The sequence below is a fragment of the Xenia sp. Carnegie-2017 genome, unplaced genomic scaffold, assembly GCF_021976095.1.
Source record: "Xenia sp. Carnegie-2017 unplaced genomic scaffold, XeniaSp_v1 HiC_scaffold_2, whole genome shotgun sequence".
Taxonomy (NCBI): domain Eukaryota; kingdom Metazoa; phylum Cnidaria; class Anthozoa; order Malacalcyonacea; family Xeniidae; genus Xenia; species Xenia sp. Carnegie-2017.
The window spans coordinates 8,977,743-9,004,852 of NW_025813482.1; the positions used below are offsets into that span (position 1 = coordinate 8,977,743).

Consider the following 27,110-nt stretch of genomic DNA (forward strand, 5'->3'; position numbering starts at 1 on the left):
TTCTAAGTCTTTTTCACATCTAAGTTTTCACACCCAATCATATTTGAGAAGTATTGAGAGTGAGAAGTCTTGGGCTTGTTGGCTTCCTAAGGCCTCTTTCAAACGTCGAATTTTGCATGCGTCGAATGCAATTATTACACGACGTCTTCGCTTTATCTCGTTCCAGACTTTGTTGTGAGTAAAACGCGAGTTCCAAGTTGTGTTCGACACATGCAAAATTCAGTGTGTGAAACGACGTCGCACTTTCGTCGCATAATGTGACCAAAGCGGTCGAATTTAAAGTTAAGATCGACCTCAATTAAAGCAGTCGAATTTAATTGTTTCATACGTCGAATTTTGCATGCATTTATTCCAAACTATTTTATTCTACACATGCAAAATACGACGTTTGAAAAAGCTTGTTCTATTTCCATTCGACTTATCAGATTGACAGATCCGACTGTCTGAGGCTCACTTTATCGTATCGTGTGAACGGGCCTTTAGGAACGTATGATGGGCATTTAATGAAGAGAAATATGGAGGAAACCAATTAACAATATTATAGATCTGAAGATAGATGGAAATGGGCAGACCATGGAAGAGAAAGGTAGATTGTTTGAAGAGAAAATAAATAAAAACTGATCAATAGTAGATTTAAAAATGAATCTTGGAGGAGTAGAATCCAAGAAGTTTTCCCTATGATTGTCAGGAGTAACTGTGGGGAGTAGAGCTGCGTAAAAGAAAAATTAGGAATTGTACGTGTAATATAATTTTTTCGATTAAAGCAACGAAATGTTAATATTAGATAACGACTGACCATAAAATATTCTAAAGTGGGGCCAGTTTCGAAAATGATTCCAATTGCAGATATTTTGTAAATTAATTGCAAATGTAAATGTTAAACAATGTTATAAGTAGTTTTCTTCAAATTTCCTATTGATGCATACAGCAGACGAGAGAGGGTTGAAATAACATAAGTATAAATACATTTTTTCATTTGAAAATACTGTAGAGCTAAATACATTGGTAGTATTTTATCAATTAAATATTCTCTGTAAATTTCTAAACTGTAGTGTTAGATTATATAGTATTTTAAATAAGCAGCTATGTCTGACCTACAGTAGATGCGTCACTGCATGAAATTTCTGCTACAATCTAAGTCAATAAGTTTGCATTTGAAAAATAAATCAGGCTATAATTATCCATCAATGACATTTCTATTGCAAAAGAAGCTTGTGTGAGGGACACAACACAATTTGAGCACACCCATCGCTTTATCGAAGCTCCCTGACTGATCTTTGTAGTTATTCTGTGTTCGTTATATGAAGTCAATTTCGCTTTTTTTGAAGCACTTTTTAAACCTAAAAACTTTAGCGTGTCCTTCTAGAAATATTTTACGTTGTTTTGCGTTCGTTGTTTTATAAATAAATGTGTTTGTCTTGTCTTTTGAAATATTCATAGTTCTTGCTTTTGAAATTGAACGGAAGCTCTTGCGTTGAAGATAAACGCCGGAAATTTTACTGATATCGAACAATTTAGTCAATTGCTTCTTTTGCACAACATGGCAGCATCGCTTTATAATGTATGAGATACATTCTGGAAATTCCTAGCCCTATTTTAGGTAACCAACCAATATGTTTCATTATTTTGATGTCTTCAGTCTGTTATCTGTTCTGTTACTTCTGTAGGATGGTAAGTGATAATATATTGAAATTCATATATTTTTCTTTGCATTTCATCTGACATTCTTTTGTTCAAATTATAATTTGACTTTAAGTAAAGTTTTGAAGGAACATACAATTATTTAATGTTAGCAACATAAAATAATATTGCAATTTTAAAGCGTTATTTACTCAATCTAGTATTTCTTTGTTTACATTTAGAAATATGCTTCTAAGACGAATCATGTCCATTATTTTGTTATGTTTCGTCGTTCTTTTCGCTATAAATCATTCTCATTCTGTTCCAGGTATGTTTATTTAAAACATAACGTTATGAGTACATAAATATCGAGAAAAACATTGTAAACATCACAGTAAAACTCTAGCAAATGCCAGACCAATTAGTGCAACGACGCTTATAGTCTGCTGCACGTTATTTTTCTTTTCAGAGATAAAAATAGCAAAGAAAGTGATTTTCGTTTTTTCTTACATAAACGTTTAAGTGTGCTATAAATGTGTGAAATAGCTTGAAACGATTTTGAACGGTTTTACCCGGTCGCCAACCAGATGAGAAAAGTTGAAAACGTGCTAAAAGGGTGTTCTTAGGTATTTGTGATATTTAAAATGCTCAGTGTGATTCCTCATTATAACAATTATGTTGTGTTTGTAGCCTCTTGTTCATATTACCATTTTAATTGGATATTTTGAATCGATGATTGGTTAATCTTATTTGTTATTTGTGTGATAGCTAATATGTTGGTCAGTTTGGTTTAAGTGTAAACTAAATCTCTCTACATCGACTAATAATGAAAGGTTTGTGTAACCGTTCAATCTTTACGTCAAGTAGCAAATTTGTCTGAAGCTGCAGATGTAAGTCGGAATATATATACTTAAAAAAGCCGATACTAAATTCCTCAAAATAAAGTATAACCATTCTCACAAAGACAGTTTATTGTTTGAAAAATTATGAAAATAATATCGCTTTATAACTGCAGGAAGTTTTTTTTTACGTCTTTGATCTTTATGAAATGCAATTAGCAAATATTTAAGACGATATTCAAAACTACTTTTTTACAATGGATATTTTAAAGAAACATTTAATGGAAATCGGCTGTTTTTGTCTCTGTCACACTGAAGCATAGGCGTACTGGCGTACGAAAACTTTTCAAAACTTTACAAAATTCGGAAAAAAAATACTCGAGAAAAGCGGGGAAAAGCTGTATATAGTCATGCGGTTTTTCAATAAATTTTTCTTTGTGAAGTACGATGTTTGTGTGCCAATGTGTTGTTTTACTCCAAACTTGAACAAGTCGCGAAAGTGAGTTTCTTACTTTATTATTAAACCAAAGCTGGCAAGGAAGTTTGCAACCAAAAATATAGGCGTAGGGATACGTTGCCTCTCAAACAATTGAAAAGAGGCTATAAATTTATTTATCCATTCCAAATGATTCCCATTAACTCAATTGTATTACTCATAATATCCATCCTGTATTTGTAGTTTAGTCTATAAACAGTCTTAAGACTATTATTTTTTTTTGCTTTCCCATTCGTAAATAAGGCAAATTGCTTATGCTCTCTACTATTCTTGACGGAGCGTTTGTACGTATTTCATTTTTATGCAATTTGTATTATATTTTCCTTACAGTTTCGGTTTGTAATGATGTTATGATCGTAAGAAAAAAATATGTGTCTTCTCCCAACTACCCTGACAACTATCCTGAAAATTTAAACTGCACTTGGATAATTAAGTCACCGAAATATAATCATGAAATTGTCATGAAGATTCGTGATTTGGAAATAGAAGCTCAGGCTGTATGCCAATTTGACTACATTCAAATTGGCAGCGGTGAAATTCCTGGTAGAAATATTATAGTTAATAGACTCTGTGGAAGCAGAAAGCCTGGTCCTATCAAATCTGACAGCGGTGCATTGTGGTTAAGATTTGTGTCGGATAATGAGAAATCTTTCCGTGGTTTTCGTGCGACATGGAAAGCAAAAAAAATCTCTCGAACATTTCCATATCCTGTGGTAGACGAAAAGAATGGTTAGTAAATATTGTAATTGCATGAATAATGACTATAATCACATCCATGATGACATCAGTCAGTAATAAAATAAGTTACACGTATTACACCAGTAACCATTGAGCAACCATTAGCATGAGTAATACAACTTTAATAATGACATCAACACTGCGTGCTTGTTGTTTCCCTCGTGGAAAAAAAAATATGTCGACAAACAATGTCGAAGACGGTCGATTTAGTGTCAGAGAAATTTCCTTAAAGAGCAGTTTTGAATCTTTCAATTTTAAAATAGCATTATTCTAACTAAAAGTAATTCATATGCTTGTTAACAATTAATAGTAAGTGGTATAATGTAATATTCGTCTTCATTTCAGTCTGTGGTAAAACTAGATTAAATGGTACAAAAGGAACAATCAGATCACCCAAGTTTCCTCGACGATATCCATATAATGAAAGATGTAATTGGATAATCGAAGGTCCAGTTGGTTATCAAATCGTTCTGAAATTTCTATATTTTGAAATGGAAAGCGCTTCGCAATGTCGCTTTGACTATCTTCTCATAAAAGATGGGTTAAGTGAAACGTCCAGAATCATTGGTCGTTATTGTGGTTCAAGTAAACCTGCCACAATCATTACATCACAGAACACAGCTCTGCTTCGCTTTAACTCAGATTCTTCCATAGCCCGAGGAGGATTCTTGATTGGTTGGAACGCCATTTATCAAGTATTGACAAAACCGTCAAAAAAACCACCAATTAATACAACAGAAATCGGTAAACCATTATAACATTGTAAGATCTATCTTAATTTCTTATTTGCGGTTCACAAAACTCTTTAGTTTGTCATAACATATTACATTATAAATTACCAAGCAATATACTATGCGACGTGCATAACTTTTGTTTAACCTTTGAAGTAAAAAGTTAAAAGTTATTCAATGATCAAGGGTACGTTTGTAAATGTCGATAGTCTGATACTTTTGTGTACAGCTTTAAAATGGAAAGAAAGATTTTCAATTGCATTGAACAAAGTGAGATTTTTCTGTTTAACATAATCTTGTGCTTTTTATTTAGAGTGTGATGAGCAGTTCACATCAAATGAAGGAATTATTCAAACACCTGCATATCCCAATTTGTACCCCGAAGATATCCAATGTTCCTGGGTTATTAGTGTTCAAAAGCCGTCCAGAGTCCGTTTGTTGTTTGATTCCGATTTTGATTTGGAAAGTGAGAAAAATTGTGTCTATGACTTTGTCAGCATAAAAGATGGTGCTAACTTAGATAATAATGAAATCGGGCGATACTGTGGACAGGATGCTCCTGCAAGTATTACATCATCTTATAGCAGTGTTCGTGTGATCTTCCATTCAGATAAATCTCGTGTTGGTAAAGGATTTCGTTTAAAATGGACTGCCGTAAACATTCAGTTAACTACTGCAGTACCAACTAACACATCGACTTCGGGTAAATATTATTTATTAGTGAGTATAATAAAACACAATAACTCCGAACTGTTTCTTTCGTTGTTTGACGTTAAATGGCTATTTAGAGTGTGGTGGAGAGTTAACTCAATCATCTGGTATCCTTACCTCTCCTGGTTATCCTCAGATGTACACGTCAAATGTTCACTGCATATGGTTGATTTCTATTGCTTCAGGACATCAAATACGTATTACCTTTGATAGTTTTGACTTAGAAGAAGATATAAACTGCGCATTGGATTATTTGATCTTAAGAGATGGAGCAAATGTTGACTCACCCATCATTGGAAGATTTTGTGGATCGTCTGCATTTATCCCTCAGCAGTATTATTACTCATCTGGAAAATATTTATGGATAGAATTTCGTTCTGACGATGCAGTTTCCAAAGGTGGTTTTCATTTGTCATGGGACACTATAGTTCCAGAGACCACAAAATCCACTTCAATAACGACACCTTCAGTTCTTGGAAAACATAGAGTTATGACAGGTAGGGGAATTTTATGCTTTTCGCCCAGAATACAGAAGTATATATACCATTACATAAAAACTGCTTTTCGTCTCGTATCGTCTGAACAGTATGGCTTGCAACATGACTGAGCAAAACTGCTTTTATTCTCAAAATGATGGAAGACTTATTTTCTCCGTAAAAAATTTGTGTTTAGAATAAAAATTGCAAATCTAAAAATTCGATTTTCTTATTTTTGAGTAAAAGCTGCACAAGCGCGATGATATTTATACTCAAGTTTTAGTAATAATTTTGTGTCGTAGTTTCATCATGTCGTAGCAATCATGGTGACTGGAGTATTTGTTGCATTTTTCTAGGTTGTGGTGGGGACTTTGAGCTTGTATTTTACAGCGGTACAATATTCTCTCCGTCGTATCCCCTTGATTATGCACCATTACTCACCTGCATTTGGAAAATATACGTTGACAAAGAAAGTCAAATCGCTCTTTCCTTTAATGAATTTGAACTTGAAAATTCCAATCAATGCTCTTCTGATTACGTCGTCGTACAAGATGGTGTTTTAGCAAATTCTACAGTTCTAGGAAAATACTGTGGAAATAAAGTACCAGTGTATTTAATATCAATGGGAAACCAGCTTTCAATCACATTTCGTACGAATAATGCAAAGAGTGCCAAAGGATTTGAAATATCTTGGATGAAATACACTCCACAACAGTTAGGACCCATCGTTGGAACAACACCTACCGGTAAGACGGTGAAGTCTAGGGTTTTTCTATATAAAAGACAATGCATAACAATGAAGTACAGTTTCAGATTGTGTAGAACAATGAAGAACATTTGAAAATGTAGTATTTTGGACAGTGTAGGATAGATTTAGCTGGATTGAAAGCTTTTTATGCTCTTGTAACCTTTTATCAATAAATTACTTGAATCTGTGCAGTGAGATAAAGTAACATATATATATTTAGAAAAATGCTATAACTAGCAAAGATGCCACGAAAAATTTTACAACAAAGAGAAATTTCCCTTCGTCGTATCATGAAAAGTATTAAAGTTCTCTGATTTGTTATCATTGTAGAAGTGAATTTAAAGGCTGCAACGTGCAAAAATATTTTTGGCGCCCTCACTGGAAAGTCCTCCATAAATGTAAAGGATATTTGTCAATGGAAGCTACGTGGGAAAGAAGGCAGCCAGATTCAAATTAATTTTGTAGATTTCAACTTATTTGACGATATGTCTAGCTGCAGCGAGGATTTTGTCGAAGTAAAAAATGGTTTAACAGAATATGCTCCAGTCTTAGTGAGATTTTGCAATGGTAGTGAGCCGTATCCTATCACATCGCCAGGTCGTTTTCTTTCAATAAAGTACGTCATGTCAGGAAAACGTCAAACTAACATCAAAATTAATTATAAAGAAATCGGTGGTGAGAATAAAGATGGAAATTCACCAATAAGTACAGGTAGAAAATATCACTAGATGCACAGGTTTCTAGTGTTATTTTAATGGGTGGTTTATCACAAATTACCTTTTTATTAAAGATAGGATGAGACCAAGACTAGTTTTAAGTCTTTTGATGGACGTTTTACTTTGATAGACGATTTGTTTTCGTTATCTTGTGCTCTTTCCTACTGCTTTGCAAAATTATCAGTCAATTTTTCTTTTGAAAGTTAACGACATTCATTGTTCTCCAGAGATGAACAATGAGTTGATAAAACATTGACTAGTGATTGTATCATTGTCATAAAATATGTTGGTGCTTATAATAAAGTGATACGAAATTTGTTATTACGTCATATTTGGCTATGTGTTGTGCCAAAGAAAGAATGCAAAACCGAAGTCTGCATCGATACATTATAAGAATGTATAACATGTTCAAGAGGAAATGTTCTTTGCTGTTTGTTTGTTTGTTTTTTAGTCACATCCATTTAATTCTCTGATTATAAGTTTTAAGGTACTAAGTACTAAACTCTGGATGCAATGTTCAATGGTTGAATTTTCTTGTAGAGAGTTGTGGTTTCTCAGAATTTAGTTATGAAGAGCTTGACAAAGGAAAGAATCGTCGATATAACAAGCGAGGTGATTGGCCATGGCAGGCAGCTCTTATAAGAAAAGGAATGTCCACCGTGACTTGTGGAGGCGTTTTAATATCTTCGCAATGGATAATGACAGCAGCGCATTGCGTAAAGAGGTTGAAATCTTTAAATTTTCCCACAAAAACCATATTCTATATTATGTCAACTTTTCAATTTTACTATTTAGAAACGCAAAAATTTCTGATTGGAAGGTTAAACTTGGCTCAGTGGATGTGCAATCTGCGGGTGTTTACGATCAAATATTTGATGTTTCAGCCATTCGAATCCATCCAAATTATAACAGTTCAAATAATGAAAATGACCTGGCATTAATAAAGTTACATACATCTGCAAAACTGGGAAAATATGTAAACAAAATATGTTTACCAGAGAAAGGTGCTCTTTATGAAAAAAGAAGAGTTTGTTATATTGCCGGTTGGAGAACTCATGAAGCTTTATCTTATGTTGTTTATCCATTATCAACCATGATTGCCCCTATTGTACCACATAAAGATTGTAATACGTTTGATAACTTCAATGTCACTGAGCGCATGTTATGTGCTGGATCTATTGGTAAAGATGGGACATGTGAGGGTGAAGGAGGTGGTTCATTGATGTGTAAGAGTAGGAAAGGATATGTAGCTGTAGCAGTGAACAGTTTTGGAAAAGATTGTCATAATTCTAAAGATTACAGTGTATATACTGATGTTCAGTGGTATCTTGATTGGATACACGTTCATTTGACTACAAGATAATAAAGTTAGACTTTATATTTATTACAATATGTTATATAGTTTTGACTTTACTTTAAACATTGCTTAGTGAAGCAATAAATTGTTTCAGTTGTGGTTAAATTTTTTTTTCTTTATATTCTTTTTGTGATTTGCTAAACCTTACAAAAACTTTGATTTTGGGAAGTGATGAGATTTTATGTACAATTTAAAAATCACTATTCAATCAACAGAGTTATCTCGCCAATTGAAAAACACTTCCTTGAATATGATGACTCTAAAGAAGTGATTTGGTAGCTGTCTATTACTGGACTAAGAATGCTTTCCACGATATCATTTATGTGGAGATAGTTTACGTCAACGTCTATACGACATAATACCAACATGCTGGTTGTTGATCATCAATAGAAGTAGAGATTTTTAATTGTGTGTTTTTAAATTCTGTGTAGTTATTATATCATAAACATATTTCCATGTACAATAAGTTTAATAATAACGTGTGGATTGTGCTAGCGACTGTTGCTTAGAATTGCACTCCTCTTCGAAATCGATAAATATTTGTCAAAATTATTCTTCTGTTTAACACTGTTTCCTTGACACACTGCAAGTAAATGTAATTACATCAATAAAATCATTACAGTACATGGACTGACACTCTGTACTGACCATGGCCACAGTATAGAGAACATACAGTAGAGCCACTCCTTTGAATTTTTTCGTGCCATGCATATCTTACTACGCATGTGATTACCATATTGGCAGCAAGTAAATTGCATTGTGTGACCAATAGGATTGACGATATGGCAAACGGCAGCCAGTAAACTAATTAAATATACAGCAGCCAGTTGCTCAGCGAACTGGCCTTACTGTATATTCCCTATACTGTGCCATGGTACTGACTGGTACTGACTCACTGACATGGACTGGGCACGAGGTACCGGAATTACATCTATTTTGTTTTTCTTATTTGAAGTATTTGTCATAGGTATCAAACATGGCCGCCGAAAAGAAAGTCAATGACACAAACACAGATTTAGGACTTCTCGAAGAGGACGACGAATTTGAAGAATTTCCAGCAGAAGGTTGAGTTTCTTCAATTCAATTATGTAGAAGTCCAGGAAATTATTCAAAATATTTGTAATCTAAACCAAATAAGTGGCAATCGCATTACTCCAATAAGGTGCATTCCGGAGAAATTATCATCTTGGCGTAAAGGGCGAAATTAGTTATTACTATTGATTATTCACATTTGTTGTAATGGTTAAACTAAACATGAATACTTAAGTTTATATTATTTCTTAATTCGGCTTACATTGGGTTGGCGGGAAACTTCAACATTTTGCCGTAAAAAAATATTATTTTCAAACCTTCGGCGTGGTGTTTACACGGAATGCACCCTGACTATAATACCACTCACTCACTAGTTAGTACAAGTGTACTACTGGGTAGTACTATATACCACTCACTCACTAGTTAGTACAAGTGTAGTACTGGGTAGTACTATATACCACTCACTCACTAGTTAGTACAAGTGTACTACTGGGTAGTACTATATACCACTCACCCACTAGTTAGTACAAGTGTACTACTGGGTAGTACTATATACCACTCACTCACTAGTTAGTACAAGTGTACTACTGGGTAGTACTATATACCACTCACCCACTAGTTAGTACAAGTGTACTACTGGGTAGTACTATATACCACTCACTCACTAGTTAGTACAAGTGTACTACTGGGTAGTACTATATACCACTCACTCACTAGTTAGTACAAGTGTACTACTGGGTTGTACTATATACCACTCACCCACTAGTTAGTACAAGTGTACTACTGGGTAGTACTATATACCACTCACTCACTAGTTAGTACAAGTGTACTACTGGGTAGTACTATATACCACTCACTCACTAGTTAGTACAAGTGTACTACTGGGTAGTACTATATACCACTCACCCACTAGTTAGTATAAGTGTACTACTGGGTAGTACTATATACCACTCACTCACTAGTTAATACAAGTGTACTACTGGGTAGTACTATATACCACTCACTCACTAGTTAGTACAAGTGTACTACTGGGTAGTACTATATAAGCAGCTGTTTGCTTATTGGACTTCAAAACTTGTCATATGGCGTGCTCGAGGGAATGCTAAATGTTCATTTTCACATATAATTAACGCTATGCAGCACATGTATTGATAACTGTTTCATGTTCACTATATTTAGACAAATTCACTTTTTGATAGCAGCTTCATTGAACAAAGTATATATGACAATGTTTATATGTTGTCATGACAAATTGTATATCACGAATTGTTTTAATTATTGATGTTGAAACCTTAGAAAATCACTAATTTTTTAGCATGGGCAGAAGCAGATGAAGATCAAGATGAAAATAATATTTGGCACGATGACTGGGATGACGACAATGTAGAAGATGATTTTTCTAATCAGTTGAGGTAAATGATTGTTGCTGGTCGTCAACTTTATACAGTAACTTATCTTTGATTTTCTTTCTTTTAGAGCTGAGCTTGAAAAACATGGATACTTGAAGTGTGATCAACCAGAGACAATGAAGACATGAACTGCATCAGCATACAAGTTTGAAAATCTTACAAACTTTCAGTTTTGGAAAATTGTTTTTTTTTAAACATCCATGGTTACTTTACAATATTTTTCGAATGTGATCAATTAAACTACCTTAAACTGAAAAATTTAGTTTGATTTCTTTAAATATATCACACGACTAAAGATGTATCACCACTAGAGATGTATCACCACTAGAGATGTATCACCACTAGAGATGTATCACCACTAGAGATGTATGTATCACCACTAGAGATGTATCACCACTAGAGATGTATCTTTATTAACCTAAGGGTATACCCCAATTATAGCTTAAACATTTGCAATATTTTCTATACTTGAATACAAAGTCATCAATTGTTCGCCTGTCGACGACTATAAATTATTCCTTTTGGCTTGATAATCTGGCTGAGTATAGTTTCCGACCTTTTTTGCTTAATATTACACAACTGACTAATGCACGGTTCTCTGCGGTACGTCACTTTCATTAAGTCTTTTAAATACTTGACTAATTTGTTTGAAAGATGGTTTTGAAAGAGATGAAGAAGATGAAGCAATAATATGAAATTGTCTCAAATTGTGTACTATTTCACGTGTTTTCACAGCAAATTGCGAACTAATCTTTACGAATGTCTTATTTCCACTCAAGTTAAAGCACGTTTCACAATTTTCCGAAAATCGTATGATTTAAAATTGTAAAATGCTTCCCATAATTAAAACATCCCATGACTTAAACCGAAACAATGTTAGTAACTTCTGTGACTGAAAAAATTCCCCTTTTTAAAACGCTATTTTTTAAAGGTTACACATTGGTTTACATAGTGTATTGTATCGTATGTATGTACCAAGCCAAATAAATACAATTAGACACATCGCAGTCTTTCAACTCAGGCTCTGGCAGAGATGCAGTTTTTAAAACAAGCATTTTCACTTTCATGATGCATTAATTCAATAATCATTATAACTTATTTCCTGTGCGACTCAGTGGGTAATCCCGGTAATATCAAATGTCGTAACACAAATGACGATATATTATATTTAAAGCTTAAGTGTTCTTCCAAGAACTAAAGACGTCGGCAATAAATAGCTGCGCATAGAAAGAACATAGAACATTTAGTGCAACAAAACATTGAGCTACGTACGTCAACTGGGGAAATCATTAAAGTGCAACAAGTTAATGAAGATGAGTTCATTCAACAAAAGCTCCAGGTAACGATATTAAATGATTTCCATCATGTCCAATCTTCGTGACCAGTTCTTAGAAAGTCATTCTTAGGTAACTCTTTCAGACTCTTCTGACATCAATAAAAAAATTTCTTAAATAAAATGTTAAAAAACCGGGAACAAGGCTGTATTTACAACATTGTTTATTTTAGTGGCAACAAAAACTTTCCTCACGACATAAAAACCCAATCAGGACTAACAGCTCTTTTCAACGAACGAGTTATAAGCTCACAGCCAGTGGAGCGACCATTAGAAGGACCAGGAGGAGGAAAGTTTGGTCAAGGAGGAATTGCCGCAGCTAACTTTGTTGGAATCAAAACATCTTATTCCGGAAAAAATGATCGCGCAACACATTCGGGTAGTTTAGTGACAACTAGTGATGGCAAGCAATATTTAGTGCATAAAGGAGATGGTTTTGGTAAAAGTAGCAACACTGTTGTCACTGATGCCAAACATATGAGTTCCAAGTGGAAACCAGCTGGACCAACTACTAACGTGGCTGGACGAGCTTCAATAAGCGATTTTGTCAAGGCAGGAGGCAAAGATTACAACGTAAGAGGCAAAAATTGCCACAATGCAACCAGTAAAATGCAGAATCTTGGCAAGTAGAGTGTTGCAATCAACCATCAAAAAAAAGAAAGTTATAGTTTAATGTGGTACTACTTATGTTTGGACATAGAATGTTGTTGTGTACACAATAAACAAACATATTACGTATAGTTAGTTTTTGTGTATTTATCAATAAATATCTATGATATTGATTCAATGATATTCATCAAAAAATTGACAAATATTTCAGTTTTCGTTGTGAGTTACAAGATGGTCCAAGCACATCACATGACTACCTCTGTGTCCAGTTCAGTTTTTTATATTTTATATCTCATCCTCATTTAACAACATATTAGGAATGCCATTCTCAACTGGAAACTTTCTTGATGTTTCTGGACAAACAAGAAAACCTTTTTGTACTTCAACCTAACAATAAATGAAAATTGAAAAGTACCTTTATTCTGTCATTTTAAACAATCAAGCACAAATATTCAACACATCAACTCTTTTCCTTTCACAATGAAGTTTCAGGGGGTTTTAAATAATGAAAAACCTTTGAGCAATATAAAAGAAAATTAAAGTTCATCTGTTTTGCTTTCAGAATGAAAGTTTTATGAAACAATGGGAAAATCCTCATCACTTTTGCTTCCATTAAGGTATTTTGGTCATAGTGCTAAAAATGGAAAATTTATAATTTCCTCGTCAGAGCTTTTGAACAATAAAATTACCATAATATCCCATATTATCATGTTCACAATAAAACCTATTAATCAATGTTTATAAAATTCTTCACTGTTTTAGTTTTACAGAGTGTTTTTGAGTGATAGTTAAATTGTTTTCAAAATGAAGTTTTCAAACAATATCCAAAAAAATTATTACCTCCAACAATACATGATGCGCTTTCCTTAAAAATTTCTCATCATTTTCAAACTCAGGAGCAAGTTCTAGCGGAAGATTTTCTTCTTTACCAAGCTAAAATGATAATGTTATTTCTCACTTTGAGTCAATTCACTCAAGGTTAGTGTAGTTAAGTGTTTAGTTCATGTACAAGAAAGAATCTGGCAAAAAAATGGGAAATTATTTGTCATAATGTCATAATGATAAGATTTGGTTAGAATATACTTGAGTGAAAATATATACTTTTTGAAAAATGTCTAAGGCATACTACCAAAATCATACAAAAAAAAAATGACCAGTTTTAAGTTGTATGTATATTTAAGCTTTATTTCAGGTACGTGTTTCTGCCCAGTGGCAATAGTAAACATAGCAATATATGTATAATTATGTTCAAACAAATGACGCACAATTTTAACTAAATTAGTTCATGCTGTTGCTGTTACACTGTTTTGAGTTCTAAATTTAAACAGAATTTTCATGTGATAGTGTCAAGATCAGTGAAAATAACATCAAATGCAAGAGTAAAAAGTTTCTTGTGTGCAATTTTCAGAAAACTGGGTTCTAATGTGTTCAGATTTCAAACCTCGGGTGCGCATTTAACAAATTTTCCATTCTGGTGCAAATATGACTGAATGATGATTTGACAAAATATTGAATGACTGTAGACAGACAGAAAATGCAATACCTGCTTTGCTGCCTGAAATACAGCACTCCAATCTAATCTTGGAATCATTCGTGAGATAAACTCAGGGTTAAATTCAACTTCATTAACAACAACATCAACAGCCTATGTATGACATAGTAGCCAATAAATGAATTTAATAAATGCATAGAAGTACTATTATCAATGCACATTTAATGTATAAAAGTCAACATTTATGAAATTTTTTATTAGTTTTTTTTTCCATTAAGTTTTTAAGCAATAGGACTGCAACAATATGGGGGAAGAAATGGATAGGATAGGACAGAGCTATCTATTTATGTATGTATGTATCTATGTGTAGGGGTGAGCTCCGGATGGGATAGCTGGGAGAACTATTCCTTAAGCATGATGTACATGTTACCATAGAAGATGTTAGATTATTAGACTTATTGGAAAGTTGATAGAAATAATATTGTTTACAAAAATAAATGAACTTAACCACCAGTATAATTGGAGAAACAAAAAAATTAAATATACAAACGAAATTGAGAAATGTTGCATGTTTTGTGGATGTAGATCGTCCAGGTTAGTAGAAAAACATCAACAACAAAAGTCCTCTTCAGAACTCTTCTAATCTGGCTGGACGATCTACATGCACAAACATGTAAGGATAGCGGGTTCAAACCATTTACTTTATAAAGGCATGCTTTGTTTACGTTTTGCCGGCGGGCAGATTTGGTCGAGTACTTTTAAACAACACTAACAACAATGGTTAACCTCTCTTGGGATCAATCTGCCTGCCAACAAAACGTAAACAAGGCAAGTCATCTGTACAGAGAAGTGTGTCAAAATAAATCATACTTTGCACCTCAATTAGCAATGGATAGCCATTTTTGACGCCTTTGATATTAGACATAAGCATGTTGTGCGTAAGTAGTCTCATTTCGCAAACGAAAATACCAAAATCGATAAATTTTCAGTTTCAATTTGTGTTGTAGAGCAGTTAGAGAAGAGGAATTTCAACACGTTTCCATCCTTCAAACAGTGAAAAATAGAGCCATGTGGAAATGTGTGGCAATGTCTATCACATTGAATATTCATTAATACTTTAATCAATTGTGTTGAAAATGAGTAAAAAGGTTGATATACATTCCCACATATTACCAAAACAATGGCCAGATCTAAAGAAGGTTTGTGAATTAAAACGAAACAATGTATTATATCAAATGCAGTATCTTTACTCCCAAGACTATAGTGTGTACGTTAATTAATGAGCGCCATGAGGCTGGGGTGAAGTGCAACAAGTTTTGTTGGATAATAAAAAAATGTACAAAAATAAAAGCTTTTTCCATTGAGAATTTTCAAAATTTTAATTGTTGACATTATAAATTGCTGTAACTGTCAATTGTTGTAATATTGGTGGTTAAATGAACTTACAATGAAATATGCAGATTGGGTGTGGAACAATTAATAAGAATTATAAAAGAAGTGCATTAATTTAGGAAAGGTAGATTTGGTTTGAACAAAATGAGAAGAAAGTGAAATGTTAAAAAAACAAATATCTGGATTTATCAAAATATTTGGATTTATCTTCTGGAATTTCCTGTTCAATATCTCTTGCTTGACTATGATGTTAGCAAGTACCTAAAAACAGCAATGATCAAATATTCCAATTGACCAACCAGACTGAAATGCAATAAACTATAATATAAATAAAGAATATAGAAATAAAAGTGAAAGAACTGACCAAGATGATAAATAAGTGAACGGGCAATCATAGGAAGTATGTACGTACGTAGATACTGAAAAATTACAAGGAAACAGAAAACATGAACATATTTCTTTGGAAATTTGTAGCATTATTTTCATAATTTACAGATCTGAAATATAGGCATTACTGAAAAATAGTTTCATTTAAAGGATCAGAATTTTGTTGTGGATAAACGTCAAATATGATGACTTCTGAGATTATAATTTTGCAATTGACAAACTTTACACAATTGTGATTGAGTAGAAATGATCACATTGCAGACCTAAAGTAGCATTCTGATTTAAACACAACTTAAGTTAGATAAGTTGCAGACAGATTATGAATTGAAGAGATGCCTTAGAATTGATTGATCTTACTAATAAGACAAAAAGAATTAATGCCTTAATGATTTGGTAAATGCTGCTGATTGAGCAATGTACATATCATTTATGGTAATCACAAAACTAATTACGAATGATAATTATGATAAGTATGATATTTATTATAGAGATATGGTTATGGAGGATTTATCAAATTATATCATCATTGTCAGGTATATTCTACCATTACTCTTGTACATTTGATTTCACTTGCTTGAGTTATGATCATGTCTGAGATTAAGTTATGAAGAAAGAAAAGGGGCTATTTAAGCTGATTTGTTTACTACATGATTTCATTTTTCATTACTTATAAAAGGGCAAAGCTGAGATGTGGAAAGATGAAACTTTGTTTCGTGTCATTGATCAAAACTGTTGGTGCTCAGAAACTAGAATTACTGAAATGGACAAAACAGGTTAAAATGTCTTTAATTTTATTTTAACATTATATTCAGTACAAGTTTCTTCAAATAAGTGTGTACAGCATGGAAAATTGGAAACACGTAATACGTAATTCTAGTGATATACATACTGAATTATTTTTGTACTGTAGGTGTAACAGTTCAAGCTCTTTCAACAGTTCCAGTAATGTTTAACTATTGGGTAATAAAATTATAAATTGTGACATGACGCTAACTTTTTTACTGAACAATAATTTCATTGTCCATATTTAAGGCAAAACCTCTAGATACCCTTGACTTGTGTAAAATATTGAATGATGATATTGCACAAAGAGTTGTCAGTCATCCTAAAAGATTTGTTGGCCTTGGTACTTTACCCATGCAGGTTCATGATAAGCCGCAAGGGCTACACTCTTTACTCTTAAAATCATTTAAAATAAAGCAGACATTTGTGAATGATTTAACCAAGTTACAGTAATTTTCATACAGTGTCCTGAGTTAGCTGTTGAAGAACTTAAGCGATGTGTCAATGTAAGTAAACTGTAACTAAAATATATATCTAGTTGTAATTACGCTGTGACAATTTTGTGTCATTTAGGAGCTTGGCTTTCCAGGAATTCAAATTGGTTCGCATATCAACGATTGGAATTTAGATTCTCCTGAATTAAATCCTATTTTTGCTGTAAGCTGTAAGCTAAACAAAAATTGCTGTTGTTCAAATTTTGACGATTTATCTCTTAATCGCGGCTATTTAATGCATATTAGTTATCTATTCGGTGTATTACGTATGTGGTTATACTGAACTAAAATTTGTATACCATTGTCCATTGATTTGATCTGGATGTAAAACTTTTTTTTCTTGACGATGGCTGAAGCAGTGAAGCGAAAGCTGTGGTACATTTTCTGGCCTTTGCGATTTATTTTAAATAGCATATATTCGCATTTTAGCATCTACAGCGAGGAAAATTTGCTGTTTTCGCAGTTTTATTTCTGTTACACAACCTTACGTAAGATGCGCGTAATTTACATAAATTCATAATTCGAAATGTGATTGCGCACGCGCGAATTATGTCAAATCAAATCTAAGTCTAAGGCTTAGAGACGAAGCTCAGACATGAAAAAAATTAATGGTGATCTGGGAAAAGAGGGTGGGGACTTAAGGGAAGGCTGGCTTCATCCAAAACAAGACAGCTAAACTTGAAAATTGATGTAAACGTTACAGGAAGATTTAAAATTCATTCAACCATTTATTTATTAGAGAGTTTTCATCAACCTAAATACGTAATCTGAAAAGATCTAAAGATAGAAAGAATATATTGCTCACTTTATTTGTTAATATGTACCTGAAGTATGGAGAAATTTTTATTCCTAATATTTGTATTTATGACACACTGAATTAACTTTAAAATTGCTAAAATTTTGTGGGCTGTCTAAATTCGAAAACTCGAAGATCTACTTAATCAATGAGATCTTATCAGATGCTTAAACAAGATGATCTAAAAATCTAAAAAAATTAATTTGTGATGTTCCTAGGCAGCAGAAGAACTAAATGCTTGTATATTTGTTCATCCTTGGGATATGACGAGAAATGAACGAACTGAAAATTATTGGTTACCGTGGTTAGTTGGTAAGATAACAATAAAGTTGATTCTTTCATATTATAATGTTGCTCAACGTATAAAGTTATTTGAAGAGCAAGGTTGAAAAAATAGTTCATTATTTTATAATTTGCGTAAAAATGCCGCTCGTGGTCACATAACTGGCAACATTTTGTAATATAGTTTGAATATTTTGTAGGAATGCCAGCAGAAACTGCTACGGCAATATGTTGTGTTATCTTTGGTGGAGTTCTTGAAAAATTTCCGAAACTAAAATTTTGTTTTGCTCATGGTGGTAATGGATCAATTAAATTCAATTATCTATTGAAACCAATCATTTCGTAATAATACAAAATGTGTCAAGCATAACTTGACAGTGATCTCGCCATCATGAAAATGTAATGGATAAATTCATTTCTTTTTTTCGGAGGTGGCTCATTTCCTTACACAATTGGCAGGGTTTGTCATGGTTTTGATGTAAGACCGGATCTTTGTGCCCAAAAAAACAATGTTTCTCCGAGGTAGTGCTTATGTTTTTGGGTGAAGTGCAGATCTCAATTTTATCCATTCTTACTTCTTAATTTTCCTGCAGTTGTTACCTTTTATATATTCAAAAAAATTTCCCTCACTTTTGAGATACTGAGCCTTGGCTGATGTCTGACAAGGCTCCTCCAACTGTCAGAGACCACTAATGAACGTCACGCTACTGCTGTCAACTAACTACCATCAAATTTACTTGGTTGTTAAGCCTTTAAAATTCGAACCATGAGATGTCCATTTGATTGCACAAATAATCCGACATGAAATATTTTTGTTAATGCTGTTTATTTTTCAATGTTTTTTTTCAGGAATTATATCGGTAGAGTTTATACAGATTCCTTGGTACATGATGAAAAGGCCTTAAAGTTTCTAGTTGCTATCATGGGAGAGGTATAAAATTATCTTATTGTTAATGATAAATAATATAAATTAATATAAACAGTGAATTAAGTTTAGTGATTTAAATACGTGCATGCTGGCATGCATAAATTGGTGTTTTTTTTATAAAAACAACATTGTGAATGGTGTAAACAACCAAGAAGAATCTTTACATGTTCGTACGTACGTAGATATAGATTACACACATAAAAAAGTCCTGAGAAGGACTGTTGGTGTTGTTGTTGGTGTTGGTGTTGGTGTTGGTGTTGGTGTTGGTGTTGGTGTTGGTGTTGGTGTTGGTGTTGGTGTTGGTGTTGGTGTTGGTGTTGGTGTTGGTGTTGGTGTTGGTGCTAATGTTGGTGTTATTGTTGGTGTTATTGTTGGTGTTTGTGTTTGTGTTGGTGTTGGTGTTGGTGTTGGTGTTGGTGTTGGTGTTGGTGTTGGTGTTGGTGTTGGTGTTGGTGCTAATGTTGGTGTTATTGTTGGTGTTATTGTTGGTGTTTGTGTTTGTGTTGGTGTTGGTGTTGGTGTTGGTGTTGGTGTTGGTATTGGTGTTGGTGATGGTGTTGTGTTGGTGTTGGCGTTGGTGTTGGTGTTGGTGTTGGTGTTGGTGTTGGTGCTAATGTTGGTGTTGGTGTTGGTGTTGGTGTTGGTGTTGGTGTTGGTGCTAATGTTGGTGTTGGTGTTGGTGCAAGTGTTGGTGTTGGTATGATGCTAGTGTTGGTGTTGTTGTTGTTGTTGGTGTTGGTGGTGTTGTTGGTGTTGGTGTTGGTGTTGGTGTTGGTGTTGGTGTTGGTGTTGGTGTTGGTGTTGGTGTTGGTATTGGTGTTGGTGATGATGGTGATGGTGTTGGTGTTACGTAGTATTGACTAAGGTTTCGACAGCCTTTGCGATAGTTGTCTTCAGAGTCAAATTTGAATATCACTTAGCTTATTCAGAATATGTTTCAATTTATAAACATTAAAGTAAATTTGTCTACCATGCAGATACGTATCAACTACAATGTCTTTTTATTGTATCCAATTAACAGGTGTGGTATCGCGTCGTTCTTAAATGAAACTGTTGTAGTAACTTATGTTTTTTGGCTATTTTTGTTTACTTATTATTTGATTTTATAAGTTCCATTGATAATACGAAACACAAAAGTCATCAGTATTTTCTACTTTAAGGATAAAGTTTTGCTTGGAAGTGATTATCCTTTTCCTTTGGGGGAGCATTATCCTGGGAAGTTGATCCACTCAACATATAGAGATCAGAAAGAGATTAAGGTATAATGATAAAATATGTTTGACGAAATTTCTAAACTAATTTACAATTTTTACTCGTTTTGTGTTCGACCAAGACAATTTTCTATATTTTCTTTGATTCCTAGGAAAAGCTATTGTTTAAAAACGCTTTTGAATTTCTTGGCCTTGATGAATCTAATTATTGAAAATAAATGAATACATGTGATGGGATAGCCAGAGATAATGGCTTATAAAAACTTGGTGTTTTATTCTGGATTGATGTATGATGCCTTTGTCATTTGTGAAAGGCCATGGCAAGTTGGTCTGCACTCTGCAGACGACCATTTCTATCGTTGCTTTTACAAATCCTCTCAAGATTGCTGTTTGTGTCCATTTTCAATTTTAGTTCACTCCGTTGCTGTGTTTTCTTTACTCAAAAAAATCAACGTAATATTTAGTTTGGAAAAATCAATCTGTAAAATAGACGAATAATTATTCAAATATACTTTTTACACCAAAAAGTCAATACTAGTGTATCTTAGCCTTGTCATAAAACATCCGTATTGCTGCTGCAACACCAAGGCAGAGAATAGTGTCAACGGTTAACACCCAACAAAGATGGGAGGAGAAAATCAACCTTCGTCATTGTTTCTCATATCAAATTAATGAAGAGATTGATAAAAAGTAAATATTTAATCATTGTATGACATTTGGGTGGATTATGGAGTGCCAAAGCTATAGACAAATTATACTTTTTGATGTTTACCTTACTTGACAAAATAAGAAGTATTTGTGACTGACTTGCTTGAAAAACATCACATGACATTTATTACAAAACTGCATAAAGGAGAGAAAAATATCTTTATTTATTCATTCCATAGGAGGAACACAACTGATAGAGACAAGTTCGAGACTAAGTAGCAAGATGAAAAAGATTATAGTGGCTTTTCTGATAATCTTTGGTGTCGCGTCTGTGTTTGGTATGTAGCTAAAATGGTATTTTTTTGCTCTAGGTTTGAAAATATAATCAGTCTCTATATCCGTCAAAATCGAATGAATGTGAATACAATTATTTTCACTTGCAAAACTAGAGAAAAATTCATATTTCTGTGAAGTAATTTTGCAGCAAATCAGTCATATTTTGTTTCAGCTTCACCATCTCAACGTGAAAGAGCAAAATGTCATGGGAAAATGGAGGTAAATCAATTATTGTTTATTGTCAGTCTCAATTTTTTCGCTGTCGAATTCATACATACTCTAGATGAAGTAAATAACTCATGAATTCTTACAAAATACAGATGTGCATTCTTGTTTGCTTAATAAAAAGATTTAATTATTTTGTAGAAAGGCTTTTTGTCCGACATGTTAAAGTGATTGGCAAGTTGTAAATTAGAACAAAAAAAATTTTGTATCAATTTCATTTTTGAATTAGAATATATTTGGTTTGAAATTAATTTTGTCTTCTTTCATACGTGTTTGATATACTCAATATAAATGAGATATGATCTTCGCACTTAGCTGGACAATTTAAGCAATCGTCTCAAGACCTGAAAAAATCAGGTGACTCAACGGGATTCGAACCCATGACCTCTGCGGTGCCGGTGCAGTGCTCTGACCACTGAGCTATGAAGTCACACAGTGGTGAGCAGGTCAATATTGTTGGGCTGATGTTTTCTCGTGAAATGAATGTTACATGAATGTTTTTGTCAAATCCACCAGCAGACGACTGATACGAGCACGGATTAACGACTGTCACAGACGAATCAACTATTACATCAAACAACAAGAACAAAGACTGAACAAACTGAAGGAACTCATACCAACGACAGTAAGTGATACTTTACTTTCTACCATACAAACTATTGCAGAGAAACGAGCAAACAAGACAGAGACACAACACCAAATCAAACAACAACAAAAACTTGAACGTTTAAAACAAACTAAAACACGTGCAAGACATAAACATGACGATAACTGGGTGAGGAATATTTCTTCCCGCCCATTAGACGAAACTGAAACGCGACTACTATCTTACGGACTAAAACATTCCATAACACCTAGACAAATCCCGACTGAGACGATAGTATCAAGTGTCGAGGCTGTCCTAGCGTATCAAAGAGACTTGTCAGAGACAACAAAGACGAGATCAGAAGCAGGATAGCCTCCACTTTACAATCGTCCTCTATACGTGACAACAACTTGACAAAAGACGAACAACAAGCACTCAAACGACTAAAACACGACAACAACATCGTCATTTTACCAGCAGACAAAGGACGCGTGACTGTGGTCATGGACAGGAATGATTACTTTAACAAAATGGACGCACTTGTTAACGACAGACAAACTTACGAACAACTCAAACGAGACCCAACACCATCACTAGTACGCAAACTTAACAGCAAGATCTTCTCTATGAGAAAATCTAACATTATATCTGAACGTATTTACTATCGACTCAGATGTTCAGTACCACGACCACCCAGACTATACGGACTACCAAAACTTCACAAACCACAAATACCCATGCGACCAATTGTATCATTCTGTGGTTCGCCTACTTACGAACTTTCAAAGTACTTGACTAACATACTGCAACCACTAACAAACAAATCAAAACACAAGCTACAATCCACTGAAACTTTCATTAAAAAACTGTGCACTATACAAATACCAGACAACTATATACTAGTGTCTTTTGATGTGAAATCACTGTTCACCAGTATTCCACTTAATCTGGCACTTACTTGTACAAAAACCCTCATTACAAACACCACGGACGTACTGCCATTACCGACAGAAGACATTATGGAGTTACTAGAGCTCTGCCTCACCTCGACTTACTTCCAATACAAAGGAACACACTACAAACAATTACATGGGACAGCAATGGGCTCGCCCGTTTCTGTAGTAGTTGCTGAAATTGTAATGCAATCTATAGAGGAACGGGCACTCATGACTTACAAACATGCACTACCTTTTTGGTTTCGCTACGTAGATGACACAATCACAGCACTACATGCAGACGAGATTGATGACTTCCATACTCACATCAACAAACAGAACAGCCACATACAATTTACCAAAGATGTCGAAGAAAACGGAACTCTTCCTTTTCTCGACTGTTTGGTAAAACATGACAATCAAAAACTAGGAACAACAGTTTATCGCAAGCCAACACATACTGACCGACTACTAGACCAATCATCTTACAACCCTACATCTCACAAAGCCACCACAATCAGAACATTAACAAGACGTGCACAAATCATATGTGATTCACCGGACGCTCTACAAAACGAAAACAACTATCTCAAACGTGTTTTTGACAAAAACAACTATAACTCAGACTTTATCAAACGCAACACTTACAAACCCAACGAACCCAACGAAACGAACAACTCACTGACAACAGCAACGATACCTTACATCAAAGGTACGTCTGAGACTATCTCGCGTATCTTACGACCATACAACATACGTGTCGCACATAAACCAATCACAACATTACGACAAGTACTAACGAACATAAAGGACAAAGAACAACCCAACGAACGACAAGGTGCAGTTTACAAAATAAACTGCTCCGACTGCCACGCCTCCTATATCGGGGAAACTGGCAGGAACTTAAACATAAGACTTACTGAGCACAAACGAGCTACTAAGAAACAAGACAAAACTAATCACATTGCCGAACATCACCGAATCACAAAGCACAACATTGACTGGGACTCGGCAAAATGCATCACTTACAGTACTGACTATAGACAACGGCTTACATTAGAAAGTTGGTATACCAACTTGGAACAAACCCTGAACAGATCACAGCAATTACCGGCACCTTACAAACGACTTATTCACAATACAAACAAACGATCAACTAAAAACATTACACTTCAAACTAATTCACAATGACAATACACAATTGACACCCACACACTACAACTAAAAACGTCACACCTAAATCACACATCACAACTAAAAATAAAATATTTCACTTCACATCAATCCACAATGACAATACACATTTCCTGCACATTTCCTGTACACACAATACAATGACGTAAGAACCAGACAACAAATACGGCTAACCTGACGTTTACTCCTCATTTGACTCTGAAGATGACTACCGCTAAGGTTGTCGAAACGTCAGTCAACAACATCAAAAACAGTCCTTCTCAGGACTTTATTAACCTGGACGATCATCATTTACAAACATATCCTATAAATGTCAGCATTAATGCAAATATGAATAATTGATGAAGGTGTTAAAAAATGACATTTAGAAAGTAAAACCCAAAAAAACGTACGATTTGGATGGCTATTGTTTGCGTGCGCAAATCTCCAAAACTTTGTTAGTTGGATAAAAATGAGTAGTATTTTAACCGTATGTGCTCCAATTGCTTTTGAGCTTCTTCATTTGTGTTTGCAAGCTATTGCTATAAGCAAAAAAATGCTTGACGCCATCTCCAAGGTAAATTTTGAGTTTGGCTTTATCCGCTCTTTGCCCAGACCTCATCGTAGCCCTGCATTTTCTCGGAATATGACTTTCGGTTAAAACACATTTGTGATTAAAAACATAAAAGTGAGAAATAATGCCGTTTATCTAAAATATTTATCAAGCGTCGTGCTACTAAGATCATATGGTAACATCTTACTTATTTTTGCCCTTTTTGCAGCAAAGGACTAAGGTCGTTGTTAAAATTGACACATCTCATTTATTTGTAAATGAAACATTTTGAGTCCAAACAGTATCATCTTGAAACAAGATTAGTTAATGTTGCGATATGTGCAGCTAAAGTCAAAAGTAGATGTTGGCAAATGACGTCAACACTCCAGGTGGCTCCGTTTTTAAATTAGGTGTGTATAAAAAGTACTTCCCCTTTTTGAAAACTAATTATTTTACATTAAACCTTCAAATAACGATGAAACATTTATGCATAGTTAAAGTGACGTTATAGTTACCTAAAAATAATACTAACTCTGATGTAACTCAACGGACTAAAAAATGACCAAAATGCTTATCGTTCACAGTTGGCCTAACAAACAGACATTTCCCAAGTAAGGCTCGACCACGTATACGACTTTTGATCGTTGGGCGTAGCATTATTATGATTTCTTAAGTTTTGTTTTAATTTTTGACTTTCATTTTCATTCAAGTTCTTCTCGAATGTTAACATAACGTTTCTTTGAAAGATATCCCTAGGAAGCTGCAGTTTGTGTTATCAAGGAATCTTTGTTAGTAAACTTGCATCTTAGTCTGTTTGAAACACTTTCAAACTGACACAAATCCGTTTCCCGATTACGTATGTAATGACATAATTTATATATTGATCAGGTTATAAATGTGTTGTTCCCGATGAACGTTAATGTCGTTCGTTTGTTTGAAGTTCTATAACAGCCGTTATCAATATAAATAAATTATGTTTATTTGCTACCCTTCCAAGTTACTGGTCAATGAAATGGCTTCTGGTAGACTGTTGGTTTTAACTCTTGTTTTCATGACGATTGTAAAAGCAAAAGGTAAGTTAATGGACTTGACATTTTAGTCAAATGTATATATGGGGGATATTTAGAGTAGGATTTATTAATATACTCTAATAAAGTTAATGGTTTGAGCCCAGGAGTGTTGTTACATTTATGTAGATACAGTTTGTCCAGATTAATAGAGTCCTGAAAGTTAGTGTTATTGTATTAAGAAATCATGGAAATAAGAATTTCAATGATGATAAGATAGTAAAAAGTCCACGGTTAACTCGTATGCTTGTGAGTACAATGATTGGGGTTAATTAATTAAACATTTCTAACCATTTTGTCAAAACAAGATGTCAGAAATATGAACAAAAATTTTTACAGTACCAAGTAAGCCATTTGAATTTTAGTAAAAATTACTGTTTCAGGAATGGAAACTTAATTTGCAACGAGTTGTTTCTCTCCAGATTCTTTGATGACCAACACTGTATTAGTTCATTTCTAGTCTTCAAAGTTGTCTGTCCATAGTACAACCTTCTATGCTCTGCAAATTTATCTTACTGTTTACTTATGTCGCCAAGGGACTAGATTTCTCGTAATTTTTTGTGATATAATCAATGTGCAACATTACAACATAACCGATTACTTTTTTGGTGTACAAGTACAAGTTTGGTGTACAAGTACAAGTAAGTGGCAAACACGACCAAAACTCGCTGAGCAAGAGATAATTGCATTAATTGATAATGTGATAGGAAAAATTAAATGAAAATTCCATAGAAGCTAAAAACTTTATTTTTGTGGAAGTTATAAACAGTTATTCACACGTACACCGGAACTACACTAACCTGTGACATCGAAATAAACAAAGAGTTTATGACGTTTTTTCATGCATTAGCATAACCAGGAACAGTGAAACACTTAGGTAGCAATGTGGTATGGCATAAAACAACGAAACTGATTTTTTTTCAATCTATGTCAGTTTCAATAAATTGTTGAATTTTTTTGCTTTTGTGATAACTTCTTGCATTCGAAAAAATACATACGAGAAACAA

The 27,110-nt window shown here is 33.9% G+C and overlaps 6 protein-coding genes and 1 long non-coding RNA gene across 15 annotated transcripts in view; 5 read left to right on the forward strand and 2 right to left on the reverse strand.

Annotated features, from left to right (window-relative positions):
* Positions 1-1,512: 1,512 nt before the first annotated feature.
* Positions 1,513-8,969, forward strand: LOC124440304 (cubilin-like). 3 transcript variants are annotated; one of them, XM_046990665.1, is made up of 10 exons: positions 1,513-1,671; positions 1,863-1,948; positions 3,286-3,684; positions 4,039-4,437; positions 4,738-5,127; positions 5,213-5,632; positions 5,968-6,357; positions 6,690-7,070; positions 7,616-7,799; positions 7,871-8,969. In XM_046990665.1, the coding sequence occupies exons 2-10, from the start codon at positions 1,867-1,869 to the stop codon at positions 8,436-8,438; spliced, it is 3,213 nt and encodes a 1,070-aa protein (XP_046846621.1). In that variant the 5' UTR covers positions 1,513-1,671; positions 1,863-1,866; the 3' UTR covers positions 8,439-8,969. The 3 variants fall into 3 exon arrangements, with proteins under 3 accessions (XP_046846621.1, XP_046846622.1, XP_046846623.1); XM_046990666.1 differs by having other exon boundaries at positions 1,520-1,600; XM_046990667.1 differs by lacking the exons at positions 1,513-1,671; positions 1,863-1,948 and adding an exon at positions 2,404-2,453.
* Positions 8,970-9,381: 412 nt separating this feature from the next.
* LOC124440311 (26S proteasome complex subunit SEM1-like) lies at positions 9,382-11,131 on the forward strand. The gene is made up of 3 exons (XM_046990682.1): positions 9,382-9,496; positions 10,780-10,876; positions 10,941-11,131. Exons 1-3 carry the CDS (start codon positions 9,409-9,411, stop codon positions 10,999-11,001), a joined length of 246 nt encoding a protein of 81 aa, XP_046846638.1. The 5' UTR covers positions 9,382-9,408; the 3' UTR covers positions 11,002-11,131.
* An 867-nt stretch (positions 11,132-11,998) lies between these two features.
* On the forward strand, positions 11,999-13,014 carry LOC124440309. The gene is made up of 2 exons (XM_046990679.1): positions 11,999-12,212; positions 12,380-13,014. The coding sequence occupies exons 1-2, from the start codon at positions 12,181-12,183 to the stop codon at positions 12,834-12,836; spliced, it is 489 nt and encodes a 162-aa protein (XP_046846635.1). The 5' UTR covers positions 11,999-12,180; the 3' UTR covers positions 12,837-13,014.
* On the reverse strand, positions 12,943-15,313 carry LOC124440310 (multifunctional methyltransferase subunit TRM112-like protein). Its single transcript, XM_046990680.1, has 4 exons — positions 15,185-15,313; positions 14,359-14,460; positions 13,656-13,748; positions 12,943-13,202 (listed from the first exon to the last, which is right to left on the reverse strand). Exons 1-4 carry the CDS (start codon positions 15,257-15,259, stop codon positions 13,101-13,103), a joined length of 372 nt encoding a protein of 123 aa, XP_046846636.1. The 5' UTR covers positions 15,260-15,313; the 3' UTR covers positions 12,943-13,100.
* Positions 15,247-21,107, forward strand: LOC124440307 (2-amino-3-carboxymuconate-6-semialdehyde decarboxylase-like). Of its 4 annotated transcripts, XM_046990675.1 has the most exons (14): positions 15,247-15,506; positions 16,575-16,619; positions 16,763-16,859; positions 16,997-17,046; positions 17,119-17,229; positions 17,334-17,375; positions 17,443-17,526; positions 18,378-18,471; positions 18,642-18,737; positions 18,873-18,963; positions 19,291-19,372; positions 20,347-20,390; positions 20,530-20,628; positions 20,733-21,107. In XM_046990675.1, exons 1-13 carry the CDS (start codon positions 15,444-15,446, stop codon positions 20,591-20,593), a joined length of 963 nt encoding a protein of 320 aa, XP_046846631.1. In that variant the 5' UTR covers positions 15,247-15,443; the 3' UTR covers positions 20,594-20,628; positions 20,733-21,107. The 4 variants fall into 4 exon arrangements, with proteins under 4 accessions (XP_046846631.1, XP_046846630.1, XP_046846633.1 ...); XM_046990674.1 differs by lacking the exon at positions 20,347-20,390 and having other exon boundaries at positions 15,265-15,506; XM_046990677.1 differs by lacking the exons at positions 20,347-20,390; positions 20,733-21,107 and adding an exon at positions 20,391-20,427 and having other exon boundaries at positions 15,301-15,506; positions 20,530-20,629.
* LOC124440312 lies at positions 15,660-18,120 on the reverse strand. The gene is made up of 2 exons (XR_006946650.1): positions 17,663-18,120; positions 15,660-15,960 (listed from the first exon to the last, which is right to left on the reverse strand). It is a non-coding gene; the product is annotated as an uncharacterized LOC124440312 (long non-coding RNA).
* A 4,754-nt stretch (positions 21,108-25,861) lies between the features above and the next one.
* Positions 25,862-27,110, forward strand: part of LOC124440303 (deleted in malignant brain tumors 1 protein-like) — a 29,807-nt gene continuing 28,558 nt past the window's right edge. Inside the window, exon 1 of one of the 4 annotated variants that reach the window (XM_046990661.1) lies at positions 25,862-26,109. In XM_046990661.1, the coding sequence (XP_046846617.1) occupies positions 26,010-26,109 (100 nt within the window). In that variant the 5' untranslated portion in view covers positions 25,862-26,009. The remainder of the gene's footprint in view (positions 26,110-27,110) is intronic. The other 3 variants (XM_046990660.1, XM_046990662.1, XM_046990664.1) reach the window with 3 other exon arrangements.

What these genes read in the sequence shown, in the direction of transcription:
- LOC124440304 (XM_046990665.1), top strand. Translation starts at nt 1,867, where the DNA reads ATGCTTCTAAGACGAATCATGTCCATTATTTTGTTATGTTTCGTCGTT. An exon ending in TCATTCTCATTCTGTTCCAG is followed by an intron (nt 1,949 to 3,285) that starts GTATGTTTATTT and finishes TTTTCCTTACAG; the next exon opens with TTTCGGTTTGTAATGATGTT. An exon ending in GCAGCGCATTGCGTAAAGAG is followed by an intron (nt 7,800 to 7,870) that starts GTTGAAATCTTT and finishes TTTACTATTTAG; the next exon opens with AAACGCAAAAATTTCTGATT.
- LOC124440311 (XM_046990682.1), top strand. Translation starts at nt 9,409, where the DNA reads ATGGCCGCCGAAAAGAAAGTCAATGACACAAACACAGATTTAGGACTT. An exon ending in TGAAGAATTTCCAGCAGAAG is followed by an intron (nt 9,497 to 10,779) that starts GTTGAGTTTCTT and finishes CTAATTTTTTAG; the next exon opens with CATGGGCAGAAGCAGATGAA. An exon ending in GATTTTTCTAATCAGTTGAG is followed by an intron (nt 10,877 to 10,940) that starts GTAAATGATTGT and finishes TCTTTCTTTTAG; the next exon opens with AGCTGAGCTTGAAAAACATG.
- LOC124440307 (XM_046990674.1), top strand. Translation starts at nt 15,444, where the DNA reads ATGAGTAAAAAGGTTGATATACATTCCCACATATTACCAAAACAATGG. An exon ending in AATTAAATCCTATTTTTGCT is followed by an intron (nt 17,527 to 18,377) that starts GTAAGCTGTAAG and finishes TGATGTTCCTAG; the next exon opens with GCAGCAGAAGAACTAAATGC. An exon ending in ATTTTGTTTTGCTCATGGTG is followed by an intron (nt 18,738 to 18,872) that starts GTAATGGATCAA and finishes TTTTTTTCGGAG; the next exon opens with GTGGCTCATTTCCTTACACA.
- LOC124440309 (XM_046990679.1), top strand. Translation starts at nt 12,181, where the DNA reads ATGAAGATGAGTTCATTCAACAAAAGCTCCAG. An exon ending in TCATTCAACAAAAGCTCCAG is followed by an intron (nt 12,213 to 12,379) that starts GTAACGATATTA and finishes TGTTTATTTTAG; the next exon opens with TGGCAACAAAAACTTTCCTC.
- LOC124440310 (XM_046990680.1), bottom strand. Translation starts at nt 15,259, where the DNA reads ATGAGACTACTTACGCACAACATGCTTATGTCTAATATCAAAGGCGTC. An exon ending in GCTATCCATTGCTAATTGAG is followed by an intron (nt 14,461 to 15,184) that starts GTGCAAAGTATG and finishes TGTCATACATAG; the next exon opens with GCTGTTGATGTTGTTGTTAA. An exon ending in TATTTCAGGCAGCAAAGCAG is followed by an intron (nt 13,749 to 14,358) that starts GTATTGCATTTT and finishes TTATCATTTTAG; the next exon opens with CTTGGTAAAGAAGAAAATCT.